Source organism: Cygnus atratus, chromosome Z (assembly GCF_013377495.2).
Source record: "Cygnus atratus isolate AKBS03 ecotype Queensland, Australia chromosome Z, CAtr_DNAZoo_HiC_assembly, whole genome shotgun sequence".
NCBI lineage: Eukaryota > Metazoa > Chordata > Aves > Anseriformes > Anatidae > Cygnus > Cygnus atratus.
Window position 1 is genome coordinate 24,096,684 of NC_066396.1, and position 12,729 is coordinate 24,109,412.

General features: G+C 44.8%; 1 protein-coding gene across 1 annotated transcript in view; it reads right to left on the reverse strand.

Moving 5' to 3' along the window:
• THBS4 (thrombospondin 4) overlaps window positions 1–10,501 on the reverse strand; it is a 38,800-nt gene extending 28,299 nt beyond the window's left edge. Inside the window, exons 1-4 of the mRNA XM_035553527.1 lie at window positions 10,414–10,501; window positions 5,702–5,905; window positions 1,171–1,418; window positions 10–115 (exon numbers count right to left, since the gene is read on the reverse strand). Of these exons, the coding sequence (XP_035409420.1) occupies window positions 10–115; window positions 1,171–1,418; window positions 5,702–5,905; window positions 10,414–10,501 (646 nt within the window). The remainder of the gene's footprint in view (window positions 1–9; window positions 116–1,170; window positions 1,419–5,701; window positions 5,906–10,413) is intronic.
• Window positions 10,502–12,729: the final 2,228 nt, after the last annotated feature.

Here is a 12,729-nt window from a genome sequence, read left to right on the forward strand (position 1 = left end):
AGGCCTTACCATTGTACTGAGAAGCAGGTTCAATTTGCTGAAGAAAACAGTCCTGCAGGTTTCCCACTTGGGCAAGTGTTCCTCCAGTTACCAGCTTCAACTCATCCAGTGTAACCTGGAGTCACAACAAAAAGTGAGAGCTCAATTCTGTTACAACAATGGGAATAATGCAAAATATCAGAAAGAGCAGATTAATTTTTCAGAGAGGATCTCTACTTCCTAAGCATGTAGCTATGTCTTCCCTTAGGAATCACCCATCACCATTGCAACTGTAATAAAATTCCAAATTTTTGCCTTGCAGATTTTCACATAGCTATGGTTTTTATTTCAAACTCCCCCCCCCCCCAGCACTGTTACAATTCATATAATCTCACGTAGTGGGAAGTTTTTTTTTTTTGTTTTTTTTTTTTTTTTTTTTTTTTATATCTGTGGTACACAATTTGTTGTTGTTGAACTAAATCCAAAGCAGTCTTTCTTCCCCCTCTCAAACAGGTTTACGTTCATATCAAGTATGTAAGCTCCTTGGTGATTCCCCATTTTCAAGTCTGCAATGAAACAGAGCTGGGGGCACCCTGGGGGCAGAATGCCTTTGCAACTCCTAAAGCAAATTTTGCATTAACAGTGATGGAAAATGCTTGTGGAGGAGGATACTGTTTACCTTGGACTACTGATATAGAACTGACAGGAGGCTATGCCAATCCCTGGTTGGGAGACAGAGGCAGAAAAGCTATTGTAGTGAAACAGATGGAGTTTTGACACTCTGCTGGCAGCACACAAGTTGCCACTTTTGTCTTCAAAGTCCACGTGGCTTATCATGAAGAGAAGAACCACATAACCAGCCACAGGTTACTCACCCTTGCTCAACAGCTGTAAGAAGCTCATGAAGAGCTGCCCTTATTGTATCAGCTAAGAGCTTACAAAAGTTCGGTCCCCAGGAAGCACCTAAACAGAAGTGAAGGAGGCTATATTTAAAAAAAAAAAAAAAAAAAAAAGCCAGAAACTGTGTTTGCAATGAATGGTAAAACTACTACTGGGTTCAGTGAAGCTAAGATTTCAGCTGTTCAATAGGGAACTTTATTTACATTTATTTCAGAGATCTGGATTCAGTGATCCAGCAGATCTCTGATGGTCCCTCCAAGTGCTCACCCTGCTCCCAGTTTTCCTGCTCACCTGTGGCTTCTTCTGGAAGATGTGCAATTCTACTGCTGCTGACCTCCCAGGCAGAGTTGAAAATGCTTTTGGCAGGTCCTGAATGGCACCTGCTTGCAGACAGTCCAGATACAACTCTATTGTGCTTGATTCCTGCTGCAGACCTCTCAGCCACAAGATGACAGCATGTGGTTTCCCATCAGCCAGCTGGACGTTGCTAAAAATCACGGAGTTCAACCTCCCATCACTCTTCAGATAGCGAAGTACCACTGGTACGAAAACACAGAATGACTATCAGACGGTAGCAAATAATCCATGTCTGATCTAGAAAGATCCTGTGGAAATCTGTAATTGCTCTGGACGTGGTAAGAATAAATGGAATGTGAACTCTCAGAGCAGAGTTACCAGAACTCTTGTGTGACGCCCCATTTGTAAGGAATTGCTGCCTGTAGGATGCTTTCCACTGCTTTGCCCAAGCCTTTTTAACTGGCTTAAACAATGAAACTCATCACCTTAAAAGACACACGGTGCTAAAAAAACAGTGATAAAGGTAGCAGTTATAGCTAGCAGCCTGCAGTCAGCACTTTGGCAGGTACAGATCTGATAGTCCTAGAAATACTTGGTAGCAGAAATGTACAACTAGAAAATCAGCTTCAGTGATGCATATTGCACTCAACAAAGCCATCTGACAGTGTATCCAAATGCATCACTGAAGAAACAGAAGGAAGCACGATTCCAAGGAAATAATCTGCATTTTACTCTAACAAATCAGAAATGAAAACAAAATACAATGCAGAAAAGAAACACCCCATCCTTAAAGATGACTGATCCCCCCCCCTCACTCTTACTTTAAGGCTTTTGTTAATTACCTATTTGATACTTCACACAACAGATAATAGAAATAAAATGCACCATCAAAACCTCAACAGCAGATAAACAAAAACTCTTACATATGGCATAGTATTTTAAAAATGTCTCCTTCCTTAGGAAATTGGATATGTAAGCTAGGATCTGTAAGGTAAAATCTCTTAGACCGGCTAGCTATTTCTCTCCACAAAAATCTCTCCCTGGATCTCTGAACGCACACAGCTATCTGCAGAAACACTGAGCTGAGAGCATCTAGACAGCATATAACAATTCTGCAGTGTTAAATAGACCTTGGTTTAAAGATGCCACTGATCGCCAGCTCTGCATGTCCTTTATTTCCTCATGGCAACAGTTCCGTGCACTGAGGAGTCAAGCTGCACAGACACTGTGCACCTAAGCAGTTAAGTGCCGGCTCTCTTCATCATCCGTCTGAAGTTCACAGAGCACTGCCACTACTGCATCAAGCAAGAGCTCACACATACTCTGATCTTCAAGAAATGCCTACACTGAAACGAGGACGACTAGAAATTGTGGAATAGAGGGAAAAGCTCTTACCAGCTTCAGAGAAGCCGTTAATCTAACACTTACTGAATTCATGCCATTTCTACTCATGTAACAAATTTTCTTCTCAACTTCCAACTACTAATGTGCCCTCTGACATCGTGCTATTTCAGCTAGTATGGGACATGTACCCAATAACTCAGAAGATGCCTGACAATCTTTAATTGCTTGGTCTAATGATTAAAATAATTCAGATTTATACCAGCATAAACAGGGCTGGGTATGTCTCCATCTTTCAACTCTACACTACTGCTAAAGCCTCAGCAGCTGTGATCAATATCAGGAATGTTTTCACTGCCATCTATGTCAAAATGCTGCCAGCGCTGAGATTTCCGCAAAGGTGCATGAGGTCACCAGTAACTTGCTAAAAGTTAGCACTTACTGGCCAGCTCAAAGATCTGGCAAGACAGAGTACGTTGCAGGCATTTTACTTATGTAAATATTATGCACACTGGGTAGTATAAAAGCAAGGTCCTTGGATCTGGGCCCGGCACTCATAGTGACCAAGTGCAGCAGTAAGTTAAAGGAGGAGGAGATGGTGGCAGGCCTCTGAACAGACCCTGCCAGAACAGTTTCAAGACAAGCAGCAATCTGGCTTGGATGAACAATCAAGTATTCCTTCCTCAGCCAAAGCCAAATACCCATCTGGTAAACTAGAGTAGGCTTTTAAAGGGAGATTTCTGCTGGACTACTGCCTCCATAAGACTTAACCCATCCAAGCCCCTGCGTTAACTTTTTGCTGCTAAGATTTCTTACACTGACATTCCTGAGGGTAAGTGGCTCACCTGCTCTATTTAAGAAACAGACTTCCAATGAAACTACTAATCCTGACAGTAAGTAGGTATCACTTCATAGAGTTGTTAAGTTATATTAGTTTTATGCATTTACCACTGTTTTTTCCAGAAAGGACTTGTTCAAAAAGGATAAGAAACCCATGGACTTCATTTGCAATTTGCCTCCAAGAAGTACATTGGTCTAATCAAAACAAGTTAAGGAGTTGCCCAGCAATTCAGATACACCTAGAACATCTTAAGTCAACCTATCTTGCATCAATAAGACTATAAAATGGTGATAGAAACCATTGCAAAAGTTATTACATCACATAGGTAAGCTAATGCTGGGCCCAGCAAGACCTCAGTACGGACTTAAAAAATCAAAGGGAAAAAAATCTCATATAAAGTTTGTGCTTTAAAAAGCATTTTGGTATTATGAACATATTTACTATCATGTTTACGATAACAAGAACAGAACATCAGCAAGCCATGGGGAATGCAGTTTTCATATGTAGCATTTTAAAAGGTAACTGAGGCTGGCTTTGGGCTACTTAGATAAGACTTGGGTGCATAAGCAGAAATATCATGTAGAGGAATGGCTGTATGCACCCTTCCAAAAGCCCAGATATTTAAACCTTACGTTTTGCTAAGATGCCAACATTGGCTCACCACTGAAGTGATGATCTCCACCCTTGAGAGGATCACAAACAGCCCCCACGCTCCATACTTTCAGCTCACGTGATGATCTTCTGGATGCGGTTTAACTTACTGTATGAAGTAGCCATATGGGACACTTGACACTTCCAGAGAAATCACACGTGAAAACACTGTGAAACACTGCCTACTATTCGCACAGTGCCATACGTCTTAAACAAGGTGCACTAAAATAACAAGGAGGCAAAGAGACCTCCGTAGAACAGACTTGCTGTGAAAAGCCTCCCTATGTTCAACCAGTCCTTTACAACAGGTAGGTTACAAGATCCCCACAACTACTCAGAGTAAAAATGGCACTAGTCACTGACAGTAGAAGCTTCTTCACGTTGTCCATCTGTATGCTACAATCCTGTCACAGACACTTCTCAAATACAACACTAATATACTGAGGACAAAACCAAGAGAAACCATGCAACTTTCCACCATTAAGCTTCCTAGGTCTGTTAATTATAGCATATCAGTAACTATCAGTCACACAGGCATTGTTGCAAGTTGAAACACGTGATGAGCTTAAAATTATTTACATACACGTGTATATACGTATGCATTCCTATATAACATTTACAGGCATAATTTTGTGCATGCACGAGTGAGGAATAGAGAGAAAGTATGTGTGATATATTACTTATTTAGCAATTAAGTAAACAGTTTTAGGAACTGCACTACAGTTACTGTTATGACTGAGTGACCACATCTCACCTGCCCTCAGTAAAAGCATAGCAGAAAAGTTCTTATTCTCTGACCTCAGAAGGACTTTGGTAAACCTGATAAAACTGCTAGTGTTTTATCCAACTCATTTCCCAAATAAAAGTTGTGCTTTTCTTCAGCATATAGAATAATTTTCCTATATCTAAACTGAAATTTTTCAGTAGTTTCTCATATATAGGCTCAGTCAGCTGCCTGACTATAATAACGACAGCAGCAAGTTATCATAGCAGTGGTGAAGTCAATGGAGCAACAATAATTTACATCATCTGATAATTTTTCACTGAACCTTAATATTGCAATATATCCTAGATACGGTCTAGAGAGTAATGAAAACTATCCATTTCTAAAAATTTACTGAAGTTTCTACTCTGCCTCCTAATGAACCAATTTCAATCAATTAAGAACGTACACTTTAATTCACCCAAAAGATCCTGTAAGTGCTAGGAATGTGTCTTGCGTAGTCACAGCTAACCTCCAGGGTCAATGGAACAAGAACTGGCCTTTCATATGCATGAGGCAGCATGTGCGTTTGTCCCTCACATTCCTAAGTAATAAGAACCAGTGATTGTCCCAAGGGGGAAGAAAAGAAGGAAAAAAAATTGACTCCTTTCTCCAATACTTTGTCCCCACCCCCACTTTCTCAGCATTACTCAAAGCAAGATGTATGGTAGAGCAGAGATACCAGCTGGCTGTCAGGTCAGCTTTCCCTGCCCAGGAGAAAGCAGCATCCAGTGAGAGGGAGGCAGCAGAAGGGGAGAGTGGATGTTGCCAACACTTTTGCCTTGTGAGGAGGGGCTAAGAGGACACAACCCTCAACAGAAATGACTCGAGCACAAAGGTCAGTCGCACTATTTTCAACATCCCTCTGTGACACACCAATAACCACGGATCCCATACTAGTTTTCCCCTACTTACTCCAAACAACTCACCTTTATTCATCCGTCCCATTACCATAAACTCAAAATACTTGCTGTTTCCAGTTGATGAATACAGGCCAAATATGGTGGCTGTGCTCTTTGGCTGCAGTTTGAATGTTGAGAGCAAGAACACTTCATTCAGCGTAGGATCGCCAAGTGCTTGTTGCAGGAAGTTTGTTACCACTCTCTTGTTGGAATATGAAAGAAGATCAATAACTGAAAAATAAAGTTTCAACAGCAGCTTAAATTCAATAATGAGCAGAGAAGAACTCCACCTGAAGGTTGTTAATCCCCACACCACCCTGTAGAAGATTGCACACTTCTCTATTGCCATATGGATATTCTAAAATTACACAAAATGTCCTTCCTAAAATAAGGAATATGAAAACAGAAGTGAATAATATGAAAATATTACATAGATTTTGTTGCAACCGGCTACCTTTCTGTGACTTTTTTTGTAAAGGAATTATTGATAATTTAGAAAAACAGAAATAGTTTTCAAATTGATGTTCTCAAATACTTCCAGGTAGGTCTCCAAGATTCATGTCTTTTGCGATGCACCTCAACAGAAAGCTTTTCAAACTATTTCTGCTTTCATAAATTCAAATGAATATTTTCATTACATTCAGAATCCAGCATCAAAATTTTCAGACAGATTTCCAGTGTGCTTATCCTAAGAAATATTTTGATGACATTTGCAGGGCATCAATTAAAATGCTAAAGAGCCAGGTAAGTAATAAGATATTCATAGCCGCCTTCTCACTTCACTGACTTCTGAGAAGATATAATATATAAATAAGACTCATCTTTCCCTTCTGGCACAGATAACAAAGAAAGACAGGCCTGACAAAAAAATAACCCTGAAGGTACAGTGAAAGCTGTTTCCAATTTTTCTTTTTAATTTTTGCACAATACATCAGCAAAGAGTCTAAGTATTATACTGATAAGTATGCCAGCTATCCCCCTCATGGCCCTGAAACAACAAGCTGGGTTATTCCTCAGTGTTCCTGAATCCATGATGTCTCCAAACTCAAACTATTTAACGAGGCTTCTTGGTAAACTACTACAGTCTGCTGCCATCAGAGCAGTATATACATTATACCCTTCCAACGAAGACTGATAAATGACTATACACAAGCACTATTTAAATATACAGGCATATTTAGCAGTTGCATACCACTGCCACTCCAACAGGCCTATCAGAGCTGGGCCATCTTTTTCCCTCAGAGACAGACCATCACCTGATGGCTGAGGCCATCCTACTAACCCAGTGTTTCCATACACCATGAGCTGAAGGGCACTCAAGAGTGCTCAGAGGACAATGATATGGGCACATGGTCCTACCCACAGCCATATGGTAAGCCTTATTCCCTTAAATTATAGCCCATCTTTGTGCTGCTTCCATTGCTCTTTCTGAAGCATCCATTCATTTGGACACTGATGTCACTTTCAAAAAGAAGTGAAGATGTTTTTCCCTTCATCTCATAAAAGCATAAATACAGATCATAGTTCAAGTCAATACCCACACTGAGTCCAAGGATCCTACAACTCTACTGAGAATTTTCATAGAATCACAGAATCATTAAGGCTGGAAAAGACCTCCAAGATCATCTGGTCCAACCATCCCACTACCACCAATGTCACCCACTAAACCATGTCCCTAAGCACCATGTCCAACTTTTCCTTGAACACCCCCAGGGACGGTGACTCCACCACCTCCCTGGACAACCCGTTCCAATGCCTGACTGCTCTTTCTGAGGAGAAATGTCTCTTAATTCTCAACCTGAACCTTCCCTGGCACATCTTGAGGCCATTCCCTCTAGTCCTGTCACTAGTTACCTGTGAGAAGAGGCTGACCCCCAGCTCCCCACACCTTCCTTTCAGGGAGTTGTAGAGAGCAATAAGGTCTCTTCCCTGAGCCTCCTCTTCCCCAGACTAAACAACCCCACTTCCCTCAGCTGCTCCCCACAGGACTTGTGTTCCAGGCCCTTCACCAGCTTCCTTGCCCTTCTCTGGACACGCTCCAGGGCCTCGATGTCCTTCTTGTAGTGAGGGGCCCAAAGCTAACACAGCACTTGAGGGGCGGCCTCACCAGAGCAGAGTACAGGGGGACGATCGCCTCCCTGGTCCTGCTGGCTACACTATTCCTGATACAAGCCATGATGCCATTGGCCTTCTTGGCCACCTGGGCACACAGCTTGCTTATGTTCAGGCAAGCATCTATCAGCACCCCCAGATCCCTTTCCTCCGCACAGATTTCAGCCACTCTGCCCCAAGCCTGTAGCGCTGCATGGGGTTGTTGTGGCCAAACTGCAGGACCCAGCACTTAGCCATGTTGAACCTCATCCCATTGGCCTCTGCCCATTGACCCAACCTGTCCAGGTCCCTCTGCAGGGCCTTCCTAACCTCCAGCAGATTGACACTTCCCCCCAGCGTGGTGTCATCTGCAAACTTACTGTGGGTGCACTCAATTTCCTCACCCAAATCACCCTACGCAAAAGGGATCGGGCCCTTGGCCTGCATGCCCTTGTATATTGTTGTTAAACAACTAAGAAACATACCTAAGATGAATTGGACAAATTCTCTCCCTTTCATTCAGTTCAGATTTACAGCACCCCAGGACAATCATGGCTCCCACTGAAACCAGTGATCCAGACAGCAGTGGTGAAAGGCTGGGTATTTCAGCACATTTGGTCCACAGAAAGCAAAATAGTTCCTCAAACAAAAGACTGAAATGCAACTCACTACTCTGTACAACACTATTTTGCAGGCAATAACTATTACTATACAGCTGTGTCCTCAAATGGAGCACTGGAATACAGCACTTAAGCCTGACAGGAAAAAAGTTAGCTATCACGTTTTGTTCAGTCCTTCTAGTTCTGTTGGTTGATTTCATACAAAACACGGGAGTATTACAAAAGTAATGATTAGACACCAGCAAACTTCTGCCTAACCTTACAAAAAATGTAATTGATTCCTTTAAATTTGTATATTTAAATGAATGCTCAAATTAGTTTGCCTAATAGTTGCATTCCATAAGGCATGCTGCCTGATCTGGATCCTTCGGCAGCATGTTACTGAACCCTCTCTTGGGGTATCTTCACTAATAGCATGTAGAGGTGTGAGAATCTATCCTCTGCTTTAAGTTACACATGTGCTAGCAGAAGTGGCTAGCAGAAGAACAGTGGGGTTAAGAAAACCTCATTCTCCACCCTAAGTTGAGCTGGCAGGTAGACAGCTCTTAAACCTTACAGAGACAATTGCTTGTTTGGAAGGAACAAGATCTGCAAGGATTTCAGATTTCATTTTTAAGAAGAATCTAATCTTTTCATTTCTCTCCTTGGAAAGGCAGACTTGAAAACAAACTGGTAAGATAGGATTGCCAAAGCTGGAGGGCACAAGCATCTGGTTTCAATTGATGCAGTGAGAGCAAGGGCTTGGGCATGCCTGAGAGCACAAGTGCCAATGTGTGTACCCACAAGGTTGAACTGAGACCACTCATAGCACAGCCCAAAAATCTTCTCCCCCTTCTTTCCCCCCTTTCTTTCTTTTTTTGTTTGAAGGGACCATTTCACCCTCCTATGAAAACAGTAATAAGAGATCAGCTACACATGGACACTGCTGCAAACCAATCCTTGGAGATGTGACCAAAAACATCAAGATTAGCTCTGAAGATATGAGCTAAAATACATGTCAGGAAGGGACATGGAAAAAATAAGTTAGCAACACAGGAGAGCAGAGAGCACAAAATAAAAGACTCTTATTTCCCTTAATGCTGCTGCCATGCTTCACCAGCTTTCAGAAATCCTCCAGGGTTCTCCTCCAGTCACAACTAACCATGATAACTGTACATATATAAGTAACGCTCCACCACTGCTCAGCACTTTTCAAAATAATTAGCGACCCGTTAGTCAACTTGAGTGAAACCCCGACTCCGCTACAATGATTTCAGACTGACAAGCTTACAGATTTCACAGGCTGAGAGCAGGCTCTTTCACTGTCTGCTGCCCTGCCAAACTGGATTTCTTCATTTTGTTGGAAAAAAAAAATCATTTTGTTGAAAAAAAACTCTTAATTTTGTTGAATTGTTTTTTAAACAATGATGACTAATTGTCTGAAATATTTCTAATCAAGAGTGATTTTAATGCAGGCTTTCAGCCAAATTAACCTCTCTTGTAGATCTGCTTCACCTGCCGAGCCAAGGGATAACTGATTACAATGCCGGCAACTTGCTTGATGCACGCTCTAAAACAAAGCAGGTGCTGACCTACTACGTACATCACACAGCTGTACAAAGCACGGCTGGATTTAGACAGTATCTTTTTCCTGTGTAAGATGTACTCTACAAACTGGAGTTTCTCGACGCATTTCCATAGCCTAGCAGTTCACCCCTCACTTGAAAGTCTGCACCTCGCAGCCGCAAAGCTCTCTTCGGATGCTCAAGGCGGCTGCCCGCACCCCTACACCACCAGATCCACAATTTCTGCGGATTTTCGAGGGGAAAGACGCCGGCTGATGGAGCAGCGAGGGCGACACCTGATTCCCCCTGCCCACCGCGACCCCTGCGGGGCGAAGGGGCGGGGGGAGGCTCGGCGGGCACTTGCCGCGTTCCCCTCCCCGAGCCAGCAGCCGGGAGGCTCAAACCCAGAGGCGCCTGCGAGCGAGGGGAGGCTAAACGAATAAAGGAGTTATTAAGGCAGGGAGCACGGTGCCGGTGCGCTTACCTCGAGGGGCGGGCGGCGCGGCGCGGCCCGGGCACAGCTGCAGGGCGAGCGGCAGGAGCAGCAGGGCGGCGCCGCGATCGCACCCCATGGCGGCCGCGGGCCGGGCCGGGCCGAGCCGAGCCGAGCCGGGCCAGGCAAAGGAGGGGAAGGGAAGGGAAAGGAGGGTAGGGTAGGACAGGACGGCGTGCCTCTCCGCGCCGGGACCGCTGTTTAACGGGGAGGGGCAGCGGCGGGCCTATTGGCCGGGCTGCCCCGCACCGAGGGGGCGGGCGGGGGCAGGGCCCGGCCGCTGTGGGGCGGAGGGGGTCGGGGTGCGAGGTGGGGAAGGGGCCGCCCGCGGGGCCCCAACCGGGGATAGCAGCCGGCTGGGTGTGTGCCGGGGGGCGAGGGGCTGGGTACGGCTCCAGATCCTGTGGGGATCCCTGGTGGAGCGCGGCCTTTGAGGAGCCCTCAAGTTGGAGCGCGTCTGAAGTGAAAATGGGCACAGGTGGCTCCGGTGTGGGGGCTTGGTCTTGATGTGAACTCAACTCATCCGATTTTTGTAACTGAAGGGATTGTGCAGGTGGCAGAGCGGGGCGAATGGGGTTTCTGGAAGAGCCTTGAAGTCGCAATGAAGAGCATATAGCCTGGCCTCATCCATTCCATTTAGGGAGCTTGGGAATATTGGGAGAGCTCAAACCGATGCGCTTGAGGTTACTTAAAAACATTCCTTGTGTTAACAGACATCCGGATCTGATGACATGACCAAACTAAGTTTAAAAAACAAAACACAAAGATAGTTTTTGCTTTCAACTACACGGATTTTCAGTATTGCATGTGCTCCCCCAGGATGTCATTACTCCATTGTTTCTCCTCCACAAAATTCCAGCCTCTGCGTTGCTGACACTTAAAGAAGCAAGGGAACATGCAAGCCAGCCCCTTTGGGGCTGAGCAGTTTGTTCAACGTCCACATGAAACCACCCGGCAGGCAAGCTGTCCCACCTCTACACTTTCTGCCAGCAAAGCAAGAGGTGTCCTGAGGGACCGGGTGGCTGCCAGGTTCTTCTGCCAGTCGGGAGCACGCAGTGAACTAACAGCACGCAGTAAACTTCCCAACCTGCTTGTGCTCCCCTCCTCATCCTATGTGTCCCTGTGTAGCCCCCAGTCCTGCAGACAAACCTCTGCCACATCAGAAGAAACCCATGAAGCCATGGCTGCTCCCCTGCCAGGTTGCTGCCCAGCACACAGCTGGAATAGCAGGAGCTGTCTGATGCTATTTACGTCACAAAAACAAGAGCAACAACGGGAGGAAAATTTTACGTTAAAGAGCAAAGTAGTGTTGATTAGTGTTCAGCCACGTCAGGTGGCACGTACAGCTAACAAGCACTGAAGAGAACAGCCCTCAGGGGGCTCATTGTGTGCAAGGCAAGACACAGCACGCTGCGCAGGGAAGGGTCTGCCTGCATGGCTGCACAGGACACAGGCGTGGGCTCCTCTCCAACGCAGGTGCAGTGGGATTTTCAAACACCTTCAGCTGGCCTATGTTCCACCTACCCTTTAGTGGCCCTCACTTGTGGCATATATCCTATACCACTGAACACACTGTACTCCTTAGCCTATCCGTGTAAGCATTGACCCACTCCTTCAGTTGCCTGTTTCTTTCTCTGCCTGTTGCAAGGCTGGAGAGTGCCTCCCCACATAACCAGTGTGTCCCAGCACAATGTGCTCCCACGTCCTCACCCCACTACTCTTACGTGTATGTCTCCATGCAATAAGAAGTGCCTCGGTTTCACTCCCACCATCCCCGCCCATGTGGTGGAAGTGAGAGGATGATGTGGTGGTACCAGCAGGCTGGCAGAGAGCAGCACAGCAGAGTGAGAAAAACAGAGCAGTGGGTGCAGAGCGCTACGGAGCAGGAAGAAAGACAGGGAGGAGTAGGGCAGGAGGTAAGAACATAGAACAAAAAAAAAAAAAAAAAGGAAAAGGAAAAAGTGAGGACTTACGGTGCCACAAGCTTCCTAGAAGGAAGTTTCAGTCCAGAACTTGTCCCTGAGCAAGAGGATGGAGACAGCACAGAATTTTTGGAGAGGCTAATACCTGGAGCTAGAGCAGCGTTGATATTGCTCTACATTCTGTGAGCATGAAGGAGAAACCCTTAGTCACCAAAAAGCATTCTTTGAAAACACAGGTTTAAACACCTGACACGTAAACATCTTGAAGTTCTGCAAAATCATCACAGCTGCATATTAAAGTATTTAGTGACAAGAGCTGACAGAAACAAAAAATGCTAAAAGGATGGTAAAGCTTTGCTTTCACCTATCTAAGGGAAGACTATCA